General features: G+C 46.3%; 1 protein-coding gene across 1 annotated transcript in view; it reads left to right on the top strand.

Moving 5' to 3' along the window:
* Positions 1-17: 17 nt before the first annotated feature.
* The window catches only part of MEIS3 (Meis homeobox 3), a gene marked incomplete at both ends in the record, with an annotated part of 30,960 nt that continues 6,810 nt past the window's right edge, over positions 18-24,167 (top strand). The window contains 7 exons of the mRNA XM_081334329.1: positions 18-23; positions 681-886; positions 7,683-7,830; positions 11,913-11,963; positions 13,316-13,366; positions 15,637-15,780; positions 21,930-22,041. Coding sequence (XP_081190455.1) covers positions 18-23; positions 681-886; positions 7,683-7,830; positions 11,913-11,963; positions 13,316-13,366; positions 15,637-15,780; positions 21,930-22,041 — 718 coding nt within the window. The remainder of the gene's footprint in view (positions 24-680; positions 887-7,682; positions 7,831-11,912; positions 11,964-13,315; positions 13,367-15,636; positions 15,781-21,929; positions 22,042-24,167) is intronic.

Below are 24,167 nucleotides of genomic sequence, written 5' to 3' on the forward strand. Positions count from 1 at the left end.
TCGCACCTTGCCTGGAAATGAGCGTGAGAAGGACCCACTGGGTTTTAAGGGGTATTTGGGACGGGGAGAGGGGCTGAGTTTTTGGCGTGTGTGTGTGTGTGTGTGTATTCGCTTGTCCGTCTGTGTGTAGGGAATGAGGACTGAGTGTCTATGCAGATTTTCAGTCACGGTTGGTGCTTTTTCAAAAGGCAACTGGACTATCTATCTATCTATCTATCTATCTATCTATCTATCTATCTATCTATCTATCTATCTATCTATCTATCTATCTATCTATCTGTCTACACACACACAGACAGAGAGAGAGAGAGAGAAAGAAAGAGAGTGTCCAGTTGCCTTTTGAAAAGCACCTTTGAGGACTAAGGACTGGTTTGGTTTCATCATTCGCCTCGCCTGTCCCCTTCTGCCCCCTCCCCAAATTCTTCACCCCCACTTTGGAACAACCTTCTGGAGATGCCTGCTTGGAAAGCCCCCACCCCACCCCCCGGGGGGGCGGGTTTAGCGAAAATGTCCTGGTTAGGTCAGCCTGGATTTGGGCGAGCATTTCCTAGTTGTAGGGCAGGAGGGACCGGGGGTGGGGGGTGGCGCAAGGGGGCTGTTCATCCTAAATCGGGACTCTGAAACTTTTTCCTTTTTCTTTCCTTTCTCTCTCTCTCCCTTCTTCTCGGCACCTGATCCAGTACGATGATTTGGTACATTACGCCGGAATGGACGGGGGAGTTTCTCTGCCGGCCTTCGGAGACCCACACCCGGGCAGGGGTCTGCAACATCACGCTTTGAACCAGGGGGGCCCTTATGGAGCGGCGGGGGTTAACCACCGGCCGGGCATACCTCCGGGACTAGGCGCCAACGACGCCTTGAAGAGAGAGAAAGATGAAATTTACGGGTGAGTTTCGCGGGGAAGCGCTTTTCTCCTGCGCTCTTGGCCCGCGCAAAGGGGTCTCTTTCCCCGGCCATTCCTCACCCCCCCTTGGGGGCCGTCCGGACCAGACCTTCCTTCCCCCTCCCGAAAAGATCAGACGACTCGCTGGTTCGCGCCGCACGTCGGAACGCCTCTCCGCCGGCTCAGCCCGCGCGAAGCGGGCTTAACACGGGAGTTCAAGGGAGCGGTTCTTTACCCAAGGGTCGCCTCCCGAGAAATCGTGTCTGGGGTGTGAAGAAGGTAGACGGAGTAAAGAGAAGACCCGTGTCCCCGCTTGCTGGGGCTTGCCCCAAATGAAGTCCAAGGACAGATTCGATTCGGCTGGACGGCTGGGTTACTCTCTCAGTAGATCGAATGCGGGTTTTCTTCCTGGTCTCCCCTCTCTCCCCAAGAGAGCTCTGGTCGCCCCCTTATTTGCCCAGAAACGAATCAGAATAGAGTTGGAAGGGACCTTGGAGGTCTTCTAGTCCAGCCCCCTGCTCAAGCAGGAGATCCTATAATACCATTTCAGACCAATGGCTGTCCAGTGATGAACCTCGAGTGATGAGTCGTGTTTTGCTTTAAGCAGCTGATTCGATCCCACCCCTCCGTCGATCTGCCGTCTGGGAAAAGCAGCAGATCAACTCCTGTTTTAGCTCCCCTTCCCTAATCCCAAATCATTGGGGTTTAGCTGGGCGGTATTGCTCTCCCCAGCCTACTGGATCTTAAATCTTTGCCTCACTGGGTGCAAGGTATCAGAGGAAGGAAGGAAGGAAGGAAGGAAGGAAGGAAGGAAGGAAGGAAGGAAGGAAGGAAGGAAGGAAGGAAGGAAGTTATCCACTGCTCAGAAATGGATTTTTTCTTCTCTTCTTCCTCCGGAGTTTCTTTTTAATCTCTGCTGGATCTCCTTCTTAAGATGGCCTGCTTGCCTTGGGTGGGTGGATTGTGTAAATCTACCGGGCAATCAAGTATGAGCACGTTTCTAGTGAAGCCCTGTGGATTTCCTTCTCTTGGTGGGCCTGGACACCCTTCACTTGACTTGGATGCGTTCTCAGGACACAATGAGAGCTGGGTCAGCCCGTCCTATGAATTGATAATTTAGAGCGGTGTTTCTCAATCTTGGCAGCTATGCTGGCTGGGGAATTCTGGGAGTTGAAGTCCGCTCATCTTCAAGTTGCCACGATTGAGAAACAATGATTTAGAGTATTGTGAGTATTCAACCAACTTTTTTTCCCCCCAGTAACAAAGTTAAGACTGATGCGTTGATATGAGATGGCGGCCTTTTTTTATCCTGGCTGAGGAAGAGAGATGCTTCTATGGGTGGGTAATTTAAAAAGGGCAGACTCTGGGACATTAATATTTTATTTATTTATTCCTTAGAGCTACAGTACTTCCCACCTACTGTTTAGGAGTTCATAGTTATCATAGTGTTCCCTGCGCTCATTTTCCCCCCCAACACAACGGCCTGGTCTATGGAGGTTCTCAGTCAACCAGGCTGTGGTTATCCCAAAGGTGCTTTTCCCGAAAGGCAACTGGATTTTCTTGCTTTTTTTTCTTTCTCTTTGAAAAACCTCTTCTCTCAAGAAGCTTCTTCAGGTCTAATTGACTAGATGGGACCGGAAGCATTTCTGTTCTTTGCAGTCATCTATTTCTTTGCAGGCACTAATCGAGGAGAGAAGCAACTTAGAGCTAAGGAAAAATTTCCTGACAGTGAGAACAATTAACCAGTGGAACCACCTGCCTCCAGAAGCTGTGAATGCTCCCAACATTGGAAGTTTTTAAGAAGAGACTGGACAGCCATTTGTCTGAAATGGGATAGGGTTTCCTGCCTGAGCAAGGGGTTGGACTAGATGACCTCCAAGGTCCCTTCCAACTCTGTTATTCTGTTATCTAGTTGTTACAATCTTGAGGAACAGTTGTTAGCTTTCTCTCTTTTTTTTCCCAAAAACAAAAAAAATCAAATAAGTTTACTCGCCTTTTTGGAAAAAGCACCTTTCGGGCTACAACTTGGTGACGTAAAGGATTTGGGGGGAGGTAGGACCTGAACCTGTGTCTCATTGGGGCCAGTTGAGACCTAAGCCGGCAGCTCTCTTTGGCCCTGCCATTCTAGCCAAACCGTTTGGGTTTAACCACCAGGAGAATGTGTCTTCATGCTTCGAAGCCTAGCCAATGGTTGGGAAGACAAAGGGTTTTGAAATGGGGTGTTTGGGGTCTCCTGCAAAAAACCAAAACAAACAAACAACCTTGCCACTTTCTCATATGACCCAAAGAGGGGGGGCATGGCCCAAATTGAAGAGGCTGCCTCTGGGCTAGGGCCAAATTCTTGCAACGTTCCAGTCTGTACAACTGGAGTAGCATTTCAGAAGGAGCAAAGATCTTAACATATTATATATTTGCCACCCAGAGTTGCTTCAAAATGAGATGTGTGGCAAATAAATTTAATGGAAAGTTAGATAAAAAGAGAAAGAAAGAAAGAAAGAAAGAAAGAAAGAAAGAAAGAAAGAAAGAAAGAAAGAAAGAAAGAAAGAAAGAAAGAAAGAAATGGATGGATAGATAGATAGATAGATAGATAGATAGATAGATAGATAGATAGATAGATAGATAGATAGATAGATAGATAAGAAGATAAGATGATAAGATAAGATAAGATAAGATAAGATAAGATCGATAATAGATAAATACAGCATGCATTTGGTCAAGGTTTAGCAGCAGATACAGGAGGATAAATGACTTTGGGACAACAGATTTAGAGGGCAGTATGATTAGGGCTTGATGGAGCTTCCCATTTCAGGAGCAGTCTACCTTACACCACAGGGTCAGGAGAGGAGAGCCCTTCCCTCTGCTTCTGAACATCCCAAGCGACAGACTGGGTTGTTTCAGGAAACGAAACCGGTTGATTCTCCTAATCCATCCGCCACAATTGGTAGGAATTTCTAAGAAGAAGGCAGAAAGGAGCTGTGTGCTTCAACCGAGTAAGGGGGGGGGGAAATGATAAACTGCTCCCTCCCTGCTCAGCAGAGGGTTTTTCCCCCCTCCCTCCTTCATTTAATTAATGTGATTTATCATTCCGAGTTTTGCATTTAGATGGTTCCACAAACAAGTATTTGATTCTTCCTGGGCTGTTTGAGGTGGAAACTTCCAATGGGGGAATGAATTTGGAAATGTTAAATTTCTGGGGCAGGAATGAAGCGTGTGTGTGTGTGTGTGTGTGTGTGTGTGTGTGTGTGCAGGTGGGTTTGCAGACTTTTGTAAGACCAAAGAATAGATCTGAATCTAGCTTTTCCAAGGTCATACCCTCAAGGAGTTGGATGCAGTTTCCTTTGTACTGAATATACGAGTAAAAGAATTCCATTTATCATCCTCTAATACTATTTAAAGATGAAGTCGGATAAGGAAACTTGAATAGTTTTGTTTTGTGGCACAGGGAAGGAAGCACAAAAGGCTTGGGGGGGATTCACTAGACGGGATGCCTGAATCTACCCAATCAGGTGTTTTCCTTTCTGGCCTGACCATATTGCAAGCCCACAAAGAGAACCTGAAAATTTCCCAGGTATACTGCTACCGGACCTGGAGGCTCTACTTCTCTATTGGTATCAATCACTGCTGTCCTGCCTTCCTTCCGTGGCTTTGCCAAATCCAGCCTTGGGTGGATGCTTTGGCAATACTGAAATCAAGACCGCCATGTATATCTATCTTCCAGTGCAATCATTAAAAGGATACATCGGGGGTGGGTAACTTTTCCCTAGTACAGATAGTTCTCAACTTATGACCACTGGTTGTTAAGTGAATCGCTGCAATTGTTAAGCGAGTAACGTGGTTGTTAAGTGAATTTGGCTTCCCCCGTTGACGTTGCTTGTCAGAAAGTGGCAAAAGGGGATCGCATGACCCCGGGACACTGTGACCGTCATAAATATGAGTCGGTTGCCCAGCGTCTGAATTTGGTCCCGTGACCACGGGGATGCTGCAATGGCCGTAAGCGTGAAAAACTGTCCTAAGTCGTTTTTCTTGGTGCCATTGTAACTTTAAACCAATTTCCTCAAACAGAAAGACTTTAAAGCGGATGGACAGACTTCTCTCCATCTTTAACTTCCATCTTAGCGAGCAAAGCGGCAAGCAGCAGCGGCTTAAATTTTGCCATTTTCTTCTCCGTAAATCAGAGGGGAAGGGAAAATGGATCACTGCAAGATTGAAACACACGCACATCCATCCTTCCTTGTTTTGTTTTTCCTACGAAAGCAAAATGCTCCACAGAGCCACACACTTAACAGTTATTCAGTGCTGGGCCTCTGTTACAAATATTTGTGTAACATATGGTGCGTGAACTTGTATAATGTATAAAAGTTGCCTCTGCCTTAGCTGTCCATCCAAACTCAGCTGGGGAAAAAAAGAGGGGAGGAAGGGAATGGAGGAGTAGACTTTATGGGTTGGAAGTTGGACACCCACCATGACATAAATCAGAGTGAGGATAAAGCCGGAGTGCGCCCCACCAGCAAGCACAATCTTTTAAACTAACTTTAACCCTAGACACACGGACACAAAAGTTTCTAATGGTGCATGCAGACTTTTAATCTTTTCCTGAAACTGTTTCAGCCTTCATTCTTTCTTTGCAAAGGTACAGATCTTTTCCTCTCTTCGCTGGTCGAAATGCTAAATTTCTGATGTAGAGAAAAATGGAAGGATGGTGATTTTTTTTTAAAGGTCACTAAGGCTGAGAAAAGGCTGAAATAAGTTTTTTGGAAATGAGGAATTTCCTGACAGTGAGAATTATTAAGCAATGAAACAGCTTGCCTCCTGGAGTGATCCATCACTGGAGGTTTTCAAGAATAGAATAGAATAGAATAGAATAGAATAGAATAGAATAGAATAGAATAGAATAGAATAGAATAGAATAGAATAGAATAGAATAGAATAGAATAGAATAGAATAGAAATTATGGAATGGAATAGAATAGAATAGAATAGAATAGAAATTAAAGAAGAATAGAATAGAATAGAATAGAATAGAATAGAATAGAATAGAATAGAATAGAATAGAATAGAATAGAATAGAATAGAATAGTATAGAATAGAATAGAATAGAATAGAATAGAATAGAATAGAAATTATGGAATGGAACGGAATGGAATGGAATGGAATAGAATTTAATAGAATAGAATAGAATAGAATAGAATAGAATAGAATAGAATAATTAACTTTATTGTCACTTTGAATGTACACTAATTGGCATACATTAAAATGAAATTTCATTGCATTCAGCTCTCAAAGATTGGACAACCATTTGTCCAGGAATCACTAATATTTCCTGTCTTGGGCAGAGGGCTGGACTAGAAGACCTCCAATCCAGGTCCCTTCCAGACCTATGATTCAATGATCCCATGATTTTGTTTTTCCTCCTTATTTTTTCTTTTTTTGGGGGGAAGCCCTTCCCTGATGTGCACATGGGAGTCCTGCAATGAGGCTGCACATCGGTGACTCAGCATGATGCACATTGATGCTGTTTTGGTGGAGGCACCGTTGCATCGTGATGGACGTGGCGATTGTTGTACTTGGAGTTTTCAGCTGTTAGTGGGATGACCAAGGAGGAACGGAGAAGAGACGGAGCTGGGAGAAACATTTTGTGATTATTATTTTTTTAAAAAAAAAACACGTCTTTCGTTCCTCTGACTTCCTGTAAATCTTCTACTAAATTTAGAAAGCCTGCCTATAGCATTCTGGGTGCATGCCCTTTTGAAATTGGGGAGGGGGGGAAAGAGATTTTTAAAGAGAAGCAGGCAGAGGAGGCCTTTGAAGTCTTAGTGAATTCCCGGGACTTCCTTTCAAGGGCAGCCATAGGAGACTTGTGGAGAAAGGCAAAGATGGGGACCTTCTGTTTCCTGGGTTAAAAAGTGTGCTTGCTCACTTCTCTTGAACGGTCTTGAAAAGTTCAAGATTTGTCTGTGGGGGATCTTGGTGCTCTCTGAGACTGAAGATTTTCTTGCAGACAACTTTGTGACCCAACTAGAGAAGATCATCAGTGCTAGAAGGGAGTGGTGTTTGCTCTCTGATTAGAAACCCCACTCCTTTCCAGCACTGATGATGTTGCCTAGTTGGGTGGTGAAATGTGAGAAAACAAGCAAGCTCAGAGAGCACCAAGGATCTCACAGTCCTCCTCCTCCTCCTCCTCCTCTTCCCCCTGCTTCTCCTCCTCCTCCTCCACAAAGTCTGCTTCCTTCTAGCACTGATAATGTTCCCTAGTAGGGTCATGAAACGTCTGCAGGAAAACCACCAAGCTCAGAAAACGCCAATAGTCCTCCTCCTCCTCCTCCTCCTCCTCCTCCTCCTCCTCCTCCTCCTCCTGCCCTTCCCCCTGCTTCTCCTCCTCCTCCTCCACAAAGTCTGCTTCCTTCTAGCACTGATAATGTTCCCTAGTAGGGTCATGAAACGTCTGCAGGAAAACCACCAAGCTCAGAAAACGCCAATAGTCCTCCTCCTCCTCCTCCTCCTCCTCCTCCTGCCCTTCCCCCTGCTTCTCCTCCTCCTCCTCCACAAAGTCTGCTTCCTTCTAGCACTGATAATGTTCCCTAGTAGAGTCATGAAACGTCTGCAAGAAAACCGCCCAACTCAGAGACCATCCAGGATCCCACAGTTCAACCCTGAGCTACAAATATCCTCTTCTGTGGGTAAAGATTTGATTTTCTTCCCACCAAGAGCTAGGATGAGCCAAGGTTTCACCTCTTCCAGCATGCCCTGGCTGGCACCTGCATGCAACTGGTTTGTCCAACACTGTTTCCCCTTCGTTTCAGGCATCCCTTGTTCCCGCTGCTCGCCCTGGTCTTTGAGAAATGTGAGTTGGCCACCTGCTCTCCCAGAGACACGTCCGGTTCTTACCCCGGAGGAGATGTCTGCTCATCGGATTCCTTCAACGAAGACATCGCTGTCTTCGCCAAACAGGTTGGTTTCTGCAGAAGGGATGGCATCACGGAGAGGGAGAGAGGAGGTGGTCTTGGCAGTAAAACAACAACAATAATAAAATATACGTATAAATATGTTTTCTCATTTAATAGCCCAGAAGAATGTTTCTTAGCCCACTGGCGAGCTGTACGTCATTTATGGCTCACTCAGCTTCTTTTAATGGCTCTTAGTCTGGTCTCCTGGAAGCAATGGGCTGGACTGGACAGCCCCTCGTCTGAAATGGCACAGGGTCTCCTGCTGGAGCCGAGGGTTGGACTAGAAGACCTCCAAGGTCCCTTCCAGCTCTCTTCTGATTGATTCAGTTCTAAGCTCATCACAGATGACCAAGTGAATGGCTCCTAAAAAGCCTGCGTTCAATTAAGGCCTTGGAATAAAATCTGAAGGAAACTTTTTTTTCTTGGATAAAGATCTGTGGTACAAAGAAGTGCCACAGATGAGGAATTTTGATGGAATGATAGAAAGAAAGAAAGAAAGAAAGAAAGAAAGAAAGAAAGAAAGAAAGAAAGAAAGAAAGAAAGAAAGAAAAGATAGATAGATAGATAGATAGATAGATAGATAGATAGATAGATAGATAGATAGATAGATAGATAGATAGATAGACGGACAGATAGATATAGATATGACAGATATAGATAGATGATAGAGAGATATGACAGGATAGATAGATAGATAGATAGATAGATAGATAGATAGATAGATAGATAGATAGATAGATAGACAGACAGACAGACAGACAGACAGACAGATAGACGGACAGATATAGATATGACAGATATAGAGAGATGATAGGGAGATAGGATAGAATAGATATAGATACATAGACAAACAGATAAAGTAGATAGATAGATAGATAGATAGATAGATAGATAGATAGATAGATAGATAGATAGACAGATAGATAGATGATTGAGATAGAAAGAGACAAAAATGATAGGTAGACACCCCATGCCCTTAAAAAGCAATTATTAGAAAGTTCTCATTAACCAAATATTAACATTTTCAATATATGGGCCCTACGCTTGGCGAGCAGTTTCAGACAGTAGCAGCAAATGCGGTAGAAGGCTAACTCCACATGAGACAGGTTGCTGAGACTGCTGAAGCATCTACAATCCCAGAAGGTCATGATGCGGTCTGATCCAAAGCATGTCAGGTCTCCTGAACTATCTTAAAGAGAAGCTTCAGCTTTTGGGGGAGGTAGCTGTGAGGCTCCTGGCAGAAAACCTCCCTCCCATCCTGGACCTTTGAGGCTTCTATAGTGGAAATTGAGAGTCAAACGTGAAAGTTGAAGACCCCCTACTTAGGGCTGTTTTCGCTGCCACTTTGGACCATGGTTTGAGACCCTGGTATTAAAGTGTGATATGGCATTGCAACAGGAGCATCTAGGGGCGTTTCTCAAACTTGGCAACTTTTAACTCATATGGACTTCAACTCCCAGAATTCCCCAGCCAGCAGTGTTGAAGTCCATCCATAGGAGTTGAAGTCCACCCATCTTAAAATTGCCGATTTTGAGAAACAGTGCTTTACAGTTTAGAGCAGTGTAGAAATCCTGTTAAGTAAACAACATAATGTTAATAAAGAATACTGTCACAGGTGTGGAAGAAGGATATGAGTGGAGCAAGGAGGCAAACGTTGAATTCTGGGAGTGGAAGTCCACCCCTCTTAAAACATGCTGGCTGGGGGATTCTGGGAGTGGAAGTCCACCCCTCTTAAAGCATGCCGGCTGGGGGATTCTAGTGTGAGTGTTTATTCTATAAATTCCGATGCTCCAATAGCCAATAAAGATTGTGAATTCACCATCTATGACCCAGATATTTCCATATTTTCCCATTGTCCATAACTGGCAAGGCAGGGGCATGTATGGGGAAGAAGACGATCGAAAAAATTAGGAATGTGACGTTTTTCAGTGCCGTTGTAACTTTAAACAGCCACTAAACGAACTGTTGTAAGTTGAGGACCACCTGTATAGGATTTTTTTTTTTTTGCATTCTCTCGGCTCACACAGTACCAGTCCTGAAGACCCTGTGTTATTTCTAGTTGAGAAACCATCATCCAAACCCAAATTATACGTTATTTGATCTTGACGACTTGAGGTCTTGCATAAAAGGAAGAAAATAACAATAAAAATACTTCCATACAGTTTTTCCTCTCCCCTCCCCCCCCCCTCTCTCTCTCTCTCTCTCTCCCCTTGTTATCCAGGCCAAAAGAATGGAATTCTGTCTCTCCCCACCACCACCAACTTCTTCTTGAGGTTCCAGTGAAATAGTGAGCCCACCCATTGACCTGAGACTTTTTTATTATTATTCTTTTAAAAAAATCTACATCTAGGATGATTCATCGGAAAACCGTTTCTGTGCCTGGAACGAGCAAAGAACATTCATATGTTAGAAGACAGAATAATGATAATATTAGCCTAATGTTCTTGGGTTGGAAAATGGGGTTTAAGGGTGGGAGAGCTTTCTAAAGGGCGGAAGAAATAGCTCAATCGTTTCCTTCCATCCATCCCTGGGTTGCCTGGGCTTCAAACTCCACGCCCCACCCTGCCAGGATTTTAAACCCAAGTTCAAAAGTGGTGTTGCAAGATGCCTTCAAAAGGACCTATAAAAAAAGTGAAGAATGGAAGCACTCGACATCCCAGCTTGCTCCTTGCTTTTCAACTCTCTAAATCCTTAAAAAAGAAAAAGAGGGTCTTAAAGCTACACAGACATTTCTTTTGTCGTTATCAGAGAAGGAAAACACGACTTTGGGTTTTGTTTCCGGGTTTTTTGCAACTGAAAAAGCGAAGTCGAAGACGGAGATTTAGCCTCTCGGCTTCCTGCAGTGCTTTTAAAAATATAGAAATAAACCTTTATCAATCAGGGGTCCCCAACCCCCGGGGCCACAGCACGCTACGGGGCTGTGGCCCATTTAGAACCAGGCCGTGGAAGGCGCACGTGCCCGGCACTCATGCAAATGGTGTTGCACAGGTGTGAGCATGCTCGCCTGCAACTCGTGCAGAACCATCCTCTTCCCCCCCCCACCGCCTCCCGCCGGTCCACAAAGGTGGAAAGGTTGCAGACTTCTGTTATTGATGAGTGCTTTCAGCAACGTGGCTGGAGAATTCTGGGAGTTGAAGTCCACCCATCTTAAGCGGTCCAGTTTAAGAAAAACTGGACGAGAGATGCTTTGGGGGTCCCTGATTCTTAGATCTGCTGGGGTCTCTTAAAAGGGCAGGTGGTCCGCTTCATTTAGCGCCCGTTCAAAGTTACAACGGCACTGAAAAATGTGACTGATGACCATGTTTCACAGTCACGGCCTTCGCAGCATCCCCGTGATCACGTGATCAAAATTCAGATGCTTAGCAACTGACTCACATTTACGACGGTCGCAGCGTCCCCGAGGGGGCGCACGTGATCCCCTTCTGCGACCTTCAGACAAGCAAAGTCAATGGGGGAATGCCGGATTCACTTAACAACCAGTTTCTGACTTATCAACTGCAGCGATTCACTTAAGGACGGAGGCAAAAAAGGCTGTAAAATGGGGCAAAACTCAACCAATGTCTCACTTAACAACAGAAATTTGGGCTCAATTGTGGCCATAACTTGACGACTACCTGTAGCCTCCTCCCCACAAGATTTTTGGAGAGGTGTAAAGCTACTGAGCCCTCTGGAAAAATTTGCCACTGCAAGGATTTCATTTCGTTTCCTTTCTGAAAGGAGACAGATGGAGCGAAAACTGACCTTGTGACGTGTGTGTGTGTGTAGGAATTTTAGCAAAGGCAGAGGAGGAAGAGATAATTTTGGAAAAGTAAAATGCACAGATTCTTTGCCAGCTGGAATTCTCCATGGGGGGGGGGGAAATCACTTCGTTTGCCGTTGCTTTGCAGGTTTTTTTTTTCCCTTAGGAAGTGAGAGAAACAGATTTTACTTTAGGGTTTTTTTTTTTGCTTTTTCTTTCCAACAATGCACGGCTTAGATTTCCCTCTGTTGTGTTTTACCCTTACTAACGCTGCTCCTTCTCTTTTTCTTCCGTTTCTCCGTTCCCTGCCCCCCCCCCCCCGGTCTTCCCAATGTCTCTTTTTTTAGGTTAGGACAGAAAAACCTTTATTTTCTTCCAATCCTGAGCTGGATAATTTGGTAAGGACGCTACTTGTTTCCTTTTAAAAAAAAACCACACACAAAACAAAGAGGGGACCCCCTCAAGCGTTGTTCTGTGTCAAACTTTGTTTTCATTCTCGCTTCATTTCTCTTTCCCTTGTAATGATCCCCCTTTCATTTCTCTGTCTGCTGAATCGGTCACTCCTTTTTATAGATACACGTCCCCCCGGCAGGATTTATCGCTTTGGGTACAGTAGCTGGCAATGGCCAAGTGGAAAGAAATTTAAGTCAGTTTCTGCCTTTTAGTCCTTCAGGTCTTACAGAAGTCTGTCCTTTGGGGGGTGGGGGTGGGGGGCAAGGAAGATTGCAGCCTACCTCGCTGGGTGGTTGTGCTCTGGAATAGTGCCCCTTGAAACTGGGTTTCTTTGCTCCACCCAACCTCATGCTTTGCAGGCTGGCTGGCTGACTATTCTGAGACTTTCCAATTTAGAGAAGACTTCAGGCTTTGAAGACTTTTTAGACTTTCCTATAGAGAAGAACAACTAAGATGATTAAAGATCTGGAGAGAAAGAAACTGTATTTTATTTTTATTTATTTTAATTCCATTTATATCCCGCCCTTCTCCGAAGACTCAGGGCGGCTTACAAGCTTAGCAGTTGTATGAAGAACAGTTGCAAGAATTGGGTATGGCCAATTTAGACAAAAGAAGGACCAGGGGTGACATGATAGCAGCATTCCACTATTTAAGGGGCTGCCACAAAGAAGAGGGGGGGCAATCTATTCTCCAAAGCCCCTGAAGGCAGGACAAGAAACAGTGGATGGAAACTAATCAAGGAGAGAAGCAACCTGGAATTAAGAAGGAATTTCCTAACAGTGAGAACAATTAATCAGTTTGCCTTCAGAAGTTGTGGGTGCTCCATCACTGGAAGTTCTCAAGAAAAGATTGGACAACCATTTATCTGAAATGACATAGGCTCTCCTGCTTGAGCAGAGGGTTGGACTAGAAGACCTCCAAGGTCCCTTCCAGCTCTATTCTGACAAGTGACAAAAAATAATAATTAATATATCAAGTGTTGGGGAATTTAGGCGAGCGAGAGGAATCATTTCTGCCTTTGTAGACATTTTAAGCCTCCCTGTCCAATCCATGATTTGGACCAAGATTTCTCCTCAATGGACAACTTTCGTTGTGAATTTGTCCGGGTTAAAAACCTTAAAATCCAGCTGACCTATCATATGGCCTAACCCTACATGTTCATCATCATCATCATCATCATCATCATCATCGTCATCCCTACCACCATGATGTCCCGCAAAATGCATTGCAATAAACAAACGTATTTTTACACAGTAAGGCCCAATCAATTTTTCCCCCCTCCCTTTTCTAATTGTAGATGATTCAGGCTATCCAAGTGCTGAGATTTCACCTCCTGGAGTTAGAAAAGGTAAGGGGTGCTTCTTCCAAAGTTTGGTTCGTGTCCCCCTCTTCCCCTCCACTTCTGTTCTCCCCACTAACCTCCGAAAAATAAAACAAACACCAGGCCAGCAATTTTGCCAAGAAAGCAGGAAATCTGTTTTATGCGGCTTTTTTTTTAAAAATTGAGTCAGTTTTTGGCTGGTGACTACGGCCTCAACAAATCCCTGCAGCTTTTTGGGGTAAGATTTCAGGAATGCTTTGCCATTGCTCGTTTCCTAGGGCCGAGAGAGACTGGCTGGCCTGAGGTCACCCAGCTGGCTTTGTGCCTGAAGGTGGGCGTACAAGGCAGAACATCCCAGTCTGTGTTCTGTTCTTCTGTTCTTTTCTTTTACATTTTATTTATATCTGGCCTGTATTATTTGCACGTAGAACTCCAGGCAGCAGCAGACATACCACAAATGAGGTTTGCTATTAAGCAGCAGAGCTGCAAGCGCATACAATTATCTCTGTGGAAACACATTTAAGTTTCTTACAAATATGAAAAACTGGATTTTTCAGCCCACACAGGTGTTCGTGTTCTGCAAACTGCCTCGTTTCGAAACACATTTGCATTTTTAAGTTTTCATGCATTGGCAGTGTTGGTAGAAATATGTCTGATTCTGTTGCCTAAGAGCTGGGAGAGAGTTTTTCTATCCAAGCAAAAGCCAAACCTCTGCAAATATTATTTAGCATCTGTATCTATCCCTTAAAACTTCAAATGTTTCTACCTTGATCCTCAAGAGGACTGGAACCTTTGCTTTTTCCTTTCCACAAAACCTAAGCAAGCAGACGTCTATCAATGTCTCATCTCCACACATTTTTCCATGTTTCTGCAAAATGGTCCCCACCACTTTTGTCCTGGGGGGGGGGAGAAATGTTTTGGGGATGTCTCTTGGAACAGTGAAGCAAAAAAAAAACAAAACCCCAAAACCAAACCTTGGGATTTCATCTAGGACTGGAGAAACTTTGTTATCTCCAATGATGGAATTTAAAACAAAACAAATAGAAACTAAAGTCTCCTTTGGCAACAAACAAAAATTTGCAAAGAGTTTCCCTTTTTCTCATTCCCAACAGCAGCTGGCGCCAATTGGGAGACTCTCCTCCTATGGAAGCGACAGAGAGAGAAGCTTTAAAAATAGATTTTGAATCCAGAGGGTTCGAGGAAGAGATCTGGCGTTAGACTCTGGGGGTACCCAGTGGAAGGCTGCCCCCCCCGCCCCAAAATGCTTCTGTGCTTTGCTGAAGACACAGGCTTAGACTTTCTACGGCTTAGGCTTTAAGGCAGCGTGTTTGTTTTTTTCAACCTTGGCAATTTTAAGGGCCGGGGAATTCTGGGAGTTGAAATCCACCCTTCTTGAAATTGTCAAGGTTGAAAAACGCTGGTTTAAGAAGACTTTAAGGAGAACTTATTTCATTTCTTTCTTTCTGCGATGTATATTCCCATCAGTTCTGGAAAAGCTGCTCTTGTCTTCCCTTCCCCTTCCTCCCCTTTCCTCTTTCCTTTCCCTGCCCCTCCCCCTCCCCCTCCCCCTTCTTTCTCTTTCTCCTTCTTTCTTTCTCCTTCTCCTTTCTCCTTCTTCTCCTTCTTTCTTTCTTTTTCTCCTCCTTCTTTCTCCTTCTCCTTCTCCTTCTTTCTCCTTCTTTCTCCCTATTGTCTTCCCTTCCCCTTCCTTCCCTTTCCTCTTTCCTTTCCCTGCCCTCCCCCTCCCCCTTCTTTCTCTTTCTCCCTCTTTCTTTCTCTTTCTCCTTCTTTCTCCTTCTTCTCCTTCTTTCTTTCTTTTTCTCCTTCTCCTTCTTTCTCCTTCTCCTTCCCCTTCCCCTTCTCCTTCTTTCTCTTTCTCCTTCTCCTTCTCCTTCTCCTTCTCCTTCTTTCTCCTTCTTTCTCCCTATTGTCTTCCCTTCCCCTTCCTTCCCTTTCCTCTTTCCTTTCCCTGCCCCTCCCCCTCCCCCTTCTTTCTCTTTCTCCTCCTTCTTTCTTTCTTTTTCTCCTTCTCCTTTTCTCTTTCTCCTCCTTCTTTCTTTCTTTTTCTCCTCCTTCTTTCTCCTTCTCCTTCCCCTTCTCTTTCTTTCTCTCTCCTTCTCCTTTCTTTTTCTTCTTCTCCTTCTCCTTCTTTCTCTTTCTCCTTCTTTCTTTCTCCTTCTCCTTCTCCTTCTCCTTCTTTCTCCTTCCCCTTCTCCTTCTCCTTCCTCTTTTTTCTTTCCTCTTTTTTCTCTTTTTCACTTTTTTCCTTCAACCTAACCCTTTCCCTCCCCTTCCAGGTTCACGACCTCTGCGACAACTTCTGCCACCGCTACATCACCTGCCTCAAAGGCAAGATGCCCATCGACTTGGTGATTGATGACCGAGACGGAGGTTCCAAGTCCGACCTGGAAGACTTCGGGGCTGCCTGTCTCTCTGACCAGGTTGGTCCAAAGTTGGGCAGCCTTTTGGCTCGGCCAGCCAGCCAAGGTGGGCAACGGCACCCTTTGCCCTTGGCCAGCAAACTGGCCAGGGCTGGGGGCAGACAGTGGGGGGGGGGCAGGCATGGAGAGCCCCCCCCCCGAGGCAGAAGTCAGAGACCCCTAGTAATCTCCCTTTTTGGCTGGGGCGCTTTGGGGGCCGTGACCCCCTCCCCAAGTGCGAATGGCCGGGTCAGATGGCAGCTTTCCCCCCCCATCTCTGAAGGGGGATGGACTGTGGGAGACGCTCCGGCTTCCCCGTCTCTTTCTTCTGACAGCCACGCCACATGTGGAAGCCTTTATCTGCCTGTGCAGATGTGCCGGTTTTGGCAGGAATCGGATTTCTTTCACAAAGGCTTTTTTTTTTTTTGGCCAAGAAGTTTGTGTGTTCTCGTATTGTTGGGCCGTTGAAAGGGAAGCGATATGGCAGCAACTGCACAATGACTCTTATTTGCAATGTCACGTTTGCCATTATAAATTTTTTTTTTTTTGCTCCGTGGAAACTCAGGCTTGGATTAGTTGCCTGTTGCGGTCATTTTCTCCACACTGCCTGCCAGTTGCTGCACAGCGGAAAAAGGAATAAAGGTCCCTGCTTTATTCCTTCCCTTTATTCTTATTTATTATTCAGTAATTTATTTTTTCCCTTGCTTCCTTGCTACTTTTTCTTTCTTTCTTTCTTTCTTTCTTTCTTTCTTTCTTTCTTTCTTTCTTTCTTTCTTTCTTTCTTTCTTTCTTTTTCTTTCTTTTTTTCTTCCCTCTCTCCCTTTCTCTTTCTCTCTCTCTCTTTTTCTTTCTACATTTCCTTCCTCTCTCCTCTCTCAGTCTCTTCCTTTCCTTTCCTTTCCTTTCCTTTCCTTTCCTTTCCTTTCCTTTCCCCTTTCCTTCTTTCTTTCTTCCTTTCTTCCTTCCTCTCTTCCTCCTTTCCTTTCTCCTCCCTCCCTCCCTTCCTTCCCTTCCCTTCCCTTCTCCTTTCTTCTCCTTCTCCCTTTCCTTTTCTTCCCCTTCCCCTTCCCCATCCCCTTCCATTTCCACTTCCATTTCCATTTCCACTTCCACTTCCACTTCCACTTCCACTTTACTTTACTTTCTGCTTTCTGCTTTACTCTTTCCTTACTCCTTACCCCTTTCCCTTGCTTTTCTTTTTTCTTTTCCTGCCCTTTCCTTTTTTCCTTCCCTTTCCCTTCCAACATGGGCATTAACACTGGCACCAAGCCCCCGCCAGCATCAGCTGCCACGAGGCTTTCAAGTCGTGGAGGCATTAGGTTTTCCTCCGATAAGCCTGTGACAAAGCTGGGCAGACTTCCCCAGCCTTTCAGAGGGTGGGTAGCAGAGGGAAAGACCCCTTTTAAACCCCCGACAGAAATCTCTGAAGGGTCCTTCATGCCAAGGCTGTAAGCAAGACAGAGGGGACCGGCCTGGACAGGGTTTCTCAGCCTTGGCCACTTCAAGACTTCAATGCCCAGAACTTCCCTTCCTGGCTGGGGAATTAATTGGGAGTTGAAGTCCATCCATCTCGAAGTGGCCAAGGCTGAGAAACATTGGCCAAGTTACGTATTCTGGGTGCTTTCCCATAAATGTACGCTCCCGAGTATCCAAACTTTTAGAAAAATCCAGGGATCTTCCGCTGCTGAAAAGCCACAGCCCCTCGACCCTCCCCCTCCAGGGTCTAAGGGCGGTAGCAATAAGGGTTAGGGACAAAGCAATGCAATCTATTGGATGCTCCGGCTTCGATTTCTGGATTTTTCCAGCCTGATTGGAAAAGAAAAGTAGTTCATCCTTAAACAGAAACCAAATCTTTTCCCCTCTTGAGAGAGAGAGAAAGAATGAGAGAGAGAGAGAGAGAGAGAGAGAGAGAGAGAGAGAGAGAGAGAGAGAGAGAGAGAGAATAAGAGAGAGAGAATGAGAGAGAGAGAGAGAATGAGAGAATGAGAGAGAGAGGGAGAGAGAGAGAATAAGAGAGAGAGAATGAGAGAGAGAGAGAGAGAAAGAATGAAAGAGAGAGAGAGAGGAGAGAGAGAATGAGAGAGAGAGAGAGAGAGAAAGAATGAAAGAGAGAGAGGAGAGAGAGAATGAGAGAGAGAGAATAAGTGAGAGAGAATAAGAGAGAGAGAATGAGAGAGAGAGAGAGAAAGAATGAAAGAGAGAGAGAATGAGAGAGAGAGAGAGAGAAAGAATGAAAGTGAGAGAGAGAGAGGAGAGAGAGAATGAGAGAGTAAGAGAGAGAGAATGAAAGAGAGAGAGAGAGGAGAGAGAGAATGAGAGAGAGAGAGAGAGAATAAGTGAGAGAGAATGAGAGAGAGAGAAAGAATGAAAGAGAGAGAGAGAGGAGAGAGAGAATGAGAGAGAGAGAGAGAAAGAATGAAAGAGAGAGAGGAGAGAGAGAATGAGAGAGAGAGAATAAGTGAGAGAGAATAAGAGAGAGAGAATGAGAGAGAGAGAGAGAAAGAATGAAAGAGAGAGAGAATGAGAGAGAGAGAGAGAGAAAGAATGAAAGTGAGAGAGAGAGAGGAGAGAGAGAATGAGAGAGTAAGAGAGAGAGAATGAAAGAGAGAGAGAGAGGAGAGAGAGAATGATTAAGAGAGAATGAAAGAGAGAAAGAATGAAAGACAGAAAGACAGAGAGAGCCACCACCTCCATCCATGCAACATTCATAAGTTGCAAAGAAAAGGGTCAGGGTCTTGGAAATTAATCACCCCTGACAGTGAGCTGGTGATGAAGGAGACGTGGTTGCCCAGTGTCTTATCTCCTACCCCTCAATCCTCCCACCTCTCTCTCTCTCTCTCTCTCCTCCAAGCACGCTAATGCAACACAGTTTTCTTCGCTGCAAGCGACTTGCCTGAATTTTTAATGCCCCCGCAGGCTATGGGGCTTGTTGTCGGAAGATTTGAGGGGCAGAGGGGCTTTTTTTACGGGGGGGGGGGGAGAAATACAGGAGAGGAGGGGAAACATGGGGAAGAAAAGGGCCTTCCTAGAGAGGTCAGGCAGCTGATTTCCGAGATGGGCACCCAACATGGGAACAAACAGCTGGCCTCTGAGACAAACCGGCTACATAAAGCCTTGCTTAAAAGCCTCTTCGGGCAGCCTTGCTAATGCAGATGGTCCTCCATTTACAACAGTTCACTTAATGACCGTTCCAAGTTACAACGGCACTGGGAAAAGTGACTTAGGACCGCTTTTCACACTTACGACCGTCGCAGCATCCCCGTGGTTACGTAATCAAAATTCGGACGCTTGGCAACCCGTTCTTATTTATGACGGTCGCAGAGTCCCGGGGTCACGTGATCCCCTTTTGTGACCTTCCAACGAGCAAAGCCAATGGGGAAGAAGCCAGATTCACTTAACAACCGGGTGACTAACTTACCTACTGCGATGATTCTCTTAACAACGGTGGCAACAAGGCTCACAAAACAGGGTAAAATTCACTTCACCCCCGTTTCGCTTAGCGGTCGAAATTTTGGGCTCCGTTGTGGTCGTAAGGACAACCTGTGCTTGTTATTTGCCACCATCCCCACCCATCCCTTTCCAAGATATACTTCTGCTGATCAGAGAGGTTCCATTTAGCTAGATTCCAGGAGTAAGTTGATAGATAGATAGATAGATAGATAGATAGATAGATAGATAGATAGATAGATAGATAGATATAGATATAGATATAGATATAGATATATAGATATAGATATAGATAGAAATATATAGACAGACATATATATATATACATATATATATACATATATACATATATATACGTATATATATATGTATATATGTATATATATATATATATATATATATACTGTATATATGTATATGTATGTATATATATATATATATATATATATATATATATATATATATATATGTCAAATGCTTGTTAACTATTTTTAGAATTTACACACACACACACACACACACACACACACACACACATATATATATATATATATATATATGTCTATGTCTATATATTTCTATCTATATCTATATCTCTATATCTATCTATCTATCTATCTATCTATCTATCTATCTATCTATCTATCTATCTATCTATCTATCTATAAATAAATCTGGCTGGGCGAGTTTGGGTCACTCACCAGGAGACTTGGAGTTCTAGTTCTGTCTTAGGCACGAGAACCGGCTGGGTGTCTCTGCGCCAATCACTAGGAAGTGGCGAATTCTACTCTGAGCTTAGGCGTAAAATCTGACCGGAGGACTTTGGGCCAATGACCAGGCGACTGGGAGTTCTAGTCCCCCCTTGAGGCACGAAAACCAGATGGGTGACTTTGGGGCTAGCCCAATTCACCTCACCGGGTTTTTGTTGTGTGGGAAATAGGAGGAGGCAGGTGTGTCGGACCTGTTCTCCGCTTTCTTTGCAAACATAATGAAGGCTGGGTACCAATAAACCCACAATTCCACTCCCAGCTTACTTTCCACACACACACCCACCGCCACCCATCCCCCTTTCCATTGTCGGTCATCCATCCATCCCTGATCCAAAGACTTTCCCCGCTGCTCCATTGCCAGAGAGAGCAATTCCGGGAAAGGGATCCCAAGGCCCCCTCCCCACCAGAGATCCCAAGCCTGTGCAGCGGTGAACCCCCCCTCCCCCGCCTTGAAAGTAAAAAAAACCCTCCCACCTCAAAACCCCTCTCGCGGTGTGGGTCCGTCGTCCCTTTTTTAAGGGGCGGTGGGGTCTTGGCATGGGGCGGGGGTCTCGGATTGCCCAGGGTCCAGCCTCCTCCCGTGGTGGGGGCGGAGGGGGAGGGGGTCGGCTCTGTGATCAAGGCGCTGCGGGCGAAGTCGTCGGGTCTGGTCCTCATTAACTGGGAGTGTTGCTCCCTTCGCTTCCCAGAGCTCCTAACAGCGACCCCCTGACCCCCCCTCCCCTCCCCAAGCCCCCCCCCCTTCCCGTTGACTCTGGGCTGCAAGTGCCGAATCCCCCTCCTCTAAAGCCGCAGCTCCTTAACCCGTTGAACCCACCGCCCCGTCTTGGCAGGACTCCTGTGATCAGCGGCGGCGGGTTAATCAGGCAGGGCAGCGGGGCTGGGGGCCTGCTCCACCCCCCTCCCGCCCCCCTGGCCAGTTGGGGGGGGGCTGCAACCCGAGCCCCTTCGGTAGCTGCCTGGTTCCTCCCCAGAGGACCTGGAGAGGCCCCGCTTGTACCCCTCTGAACTCGGTTCAATGGGTTGAAGGGGGGGGGGCTGGATAATGACAGACCGGGGTGGGGGGAGGAATCCCCGCGAAGCTGCAGCAGCGCTCTTGAAAGGGGGGGGGGAGAAGGGGAGGAGGAGGAAGGGGTTGCCCGTTGGTTTTGCTTTTGCTTTTTTTTTTTAATAAATCAGGGCAGTTTCCTGCGCCTTGCGCTGCTGGGCTGTAGGCAGCCATCCAACAGGTGAAGCTCTAGTTCTGAGTGGAGCTATAGCCTCAGGCAGGCAAACCGGTTGCAGGAATTGGGGAGGGCTGCTTTAATGAAGAGAAGGACGTGGGGGGGGGCGGGGGACATGATAGCCGCGTTCCAATATCTCAGGGGCGGCCCCAAAGAAGAGGGAGTCAAGCTATTCCCCAAAGCGCCAGAAGGCAGGAGAAGAAGCAACGGGTGGAAACTAACCAAGGAGAGAAGCAACCTAGAACTAAGGAGGAATTTCCTGACAGTGAGGATAATTATCCAGTGGAACAACCTGCCTCCAGAAATTGTGGGTCCCCCATCACTGGGGGGGGGTGTTTAAGAAAAAACTGGACAGCCACTTGTCTGAGATGGTATAGGGTTTCCTGCCTGAGCAGGGGGTTGGACTGGATGACCTCCAAGATCCCTTCCATGCTTATTAGCCTAGGAATTCAGGGTGTGCAAATGTGGAACCTGGACAATTTTTAAGGGGCAAAGGAAGGGTGAACACAGCCAGAGAATCTTGGTTTGTTTGGCCTATCCTTCTTTTCATTAAACTAGACATACCAGTTCCCGCAAGCGTTCTTCATATCTTTTAACCTTCAGTTCCCCTAATCATCTTTGTTGCTCTTCTCTGCACCCTTTCCAGAGTCTCGACATTTTTTTTATATTGGGGTGACTCGCACCCCGTGTTTGGTCTCCGTGAATGATGCACCGTTCTCTTTGTGTGCAGAGCAACTCCTGGATCCGAGACCACGATGAGACGGGATCCACCCCTTCAGGGACGCCGGGACCCTCCAGCGGTGGGATTGCCTCCCAAAGTGGAGACAACTGCAGCGAGCAAGGTACTCGGAGGTTGCAAGGGAGGCGGTGGAGATCCTACCTTTTCACCAGGGGAGGAACTGGAGGGTGCAAACTTCACATAGGAGGAGGTGACCTTTTACGCAATGTTCAAAAGGCGGTCAGGATTGGAAAACCTCACTATTTATTTATTTGATTTTTATCCCCCCCCTTTGCTGTGATTTCTAACAAGCCAGTCAACCTACTTAATAAGCTCTCCTCCTCCTACTTTCCCCACACCAACAACCTTGTTTGGCTGAGAGAGAAGGACTGGCCAAAAGTCACTCAGTTTTTCCTGGCTAGGGCAGAACTAGAACTCATTGTCTCCTGATGATGGCTAGAAGGCTTTGCTCTCTGTAAACCCTATAAACATAGCGCTGACGATGATACCTAGTTGGGTCATGAAACGTCTGCAGGAAAAACACCAAGCTCAAAAAACGCCAATAGTCCCCCTTCTCCTCCTCCTCCTCCTCCTCCTCCTCCTCCTCCTCCTCCTCCTCCTCCTCCTCCTCCTCCTCCTCCTCCTCCTCCTCCTCCTCCTCCTCCTCCTCTAGCACTGCTGATGTTCCCTAGCTGGGTAATGAAACGTCTGCAAGAAAACCACCAATCTCTGAGAACACCAAGGACCCACAGTCTTCCTCCTCCTCCTCCTCCTCCTCCTCCTCCTGCTCCTCCTCCTCCTCCTCCTCCTCTCTTCTAGCACTGATGCTGTTCCCTAGCTGGGTAATGAAATGTCTGCAAGAAAACCACCAATCTCTGAGAACACCAAGGACCCACAGTCTTCCTCCTCCTCCTCCTCCTCCTCCTCCTCCTCCTCCTCCTCCTCCTCCTCCTCCTCCTCCTCTCTTCTAGCACTGATGCTGTTCCCTAGTTGGGTCATGAAACGTCTGCAAGAAAACCGCCGAACTCAGAGAACACCAAGGACCCCTCATGTCAACCCTGAGCTACAAATATCCTCCTTTACCGGCTTCCCTCTCTCTTCCGTGTCTCGCCTTTGTTATGAAGATGCAAAGATTTGGATCGCCCAGCGGCCTATAGAAAGCAGCAGGCTGGGGGATGCCGGCATTCCAGACAGCCTCTGGAGGAGGCTGAAGTGAAGCAGAAAGTTGTTGCATCTGAACAGGGAGATTCTAGGGAGATGCTCCGTCATCCAGGTCGCCGTTCTCCCGAAGATGCTTTTTCACGAGGCAACCGGACTTTCTTGTTCTGTTCGTCCAGTTGCCTCGTGAAAAAGCACCTTTGCGACATCTGAACAGGGGCCCAGCACCGGCAGTCAGCTGTTTGCAAAACCCTGGCTTCTTAAGAGAGGAACAATGCTGCTCCCAAACCCTCCCTGTATGAAAGGGCCCTTTTGTGCAAGCCCCATGAAAGGGGGTTTCTCCTTCGAAGGGCAGCTGCCACGGGGGGGGGGGGGGGGAGAGAGAGAGAGAGACAGACCCAAATTTAGAAGAATTGGAGTCTGCAGCCATGGCTATCAGCATAGGCTCCACCATGAGATTATACAAGCGGTCCTCGACTGACAACTGCAGTTAAGCCCAAAGTTTTTATTGTTAAGTGAGATATTTTTTCAGTGAGTTCAACTTCTGGGAGTTGAAGTCCATACCTCTTAAGGGGCTAAGGGCTGGGGAATGCTGGGAGTTGAAGTCCATACCTCTTAAGGGGCTAATGGCTGGGGAATGCTGGGAGTTGAAGTCCACATCGCTTGAAGCAGTTAATGGCTAGGGAATGCTGGGAGTTGAAGTCCATACCTCTTAAGGGGCTAATGGCTGGGGAATGCTGGGAGTTGAAGTCCATACCTCTTAAGAGGCTAATGGCTGGGGAATGCTGGGAGTTGAAGTCCATACCTCTTAAGGGGCTAATGGCTGGGGAATGCTGGGAGTTGAAGTCCATACCTATTTAAGGGGTTAAGGGCACTCTGTTGCAGAGTTCTGCCATTTTTCCGGGACTCTCACACACCGGCTCCAATTGTGTGGCTTTGTACATCCTCCTGGGCCCTGGTAGGGGTGAGAGGGATGCACGGTGGGGTAGCAATCACGTAGGGACTGACGAGGAGGACTCCGGGATGCATAATTTACATCCCCTCTAGGCAAGGCTTTTAAGCACATTTTTAGCCAGAGGATATAAAAGCGGA

This window comes from Vipera berus (assembly GCF_964194415.1).
Source record: "Vipera berus genome assembly, chromosome: 9".
Taxonomy (NCBI): domain Eukaryota; kingdom Metazoa; phylum Chordata; class Lepidosauria; order Squamata; family Viperidae; genus Vipera; species Vipera berus.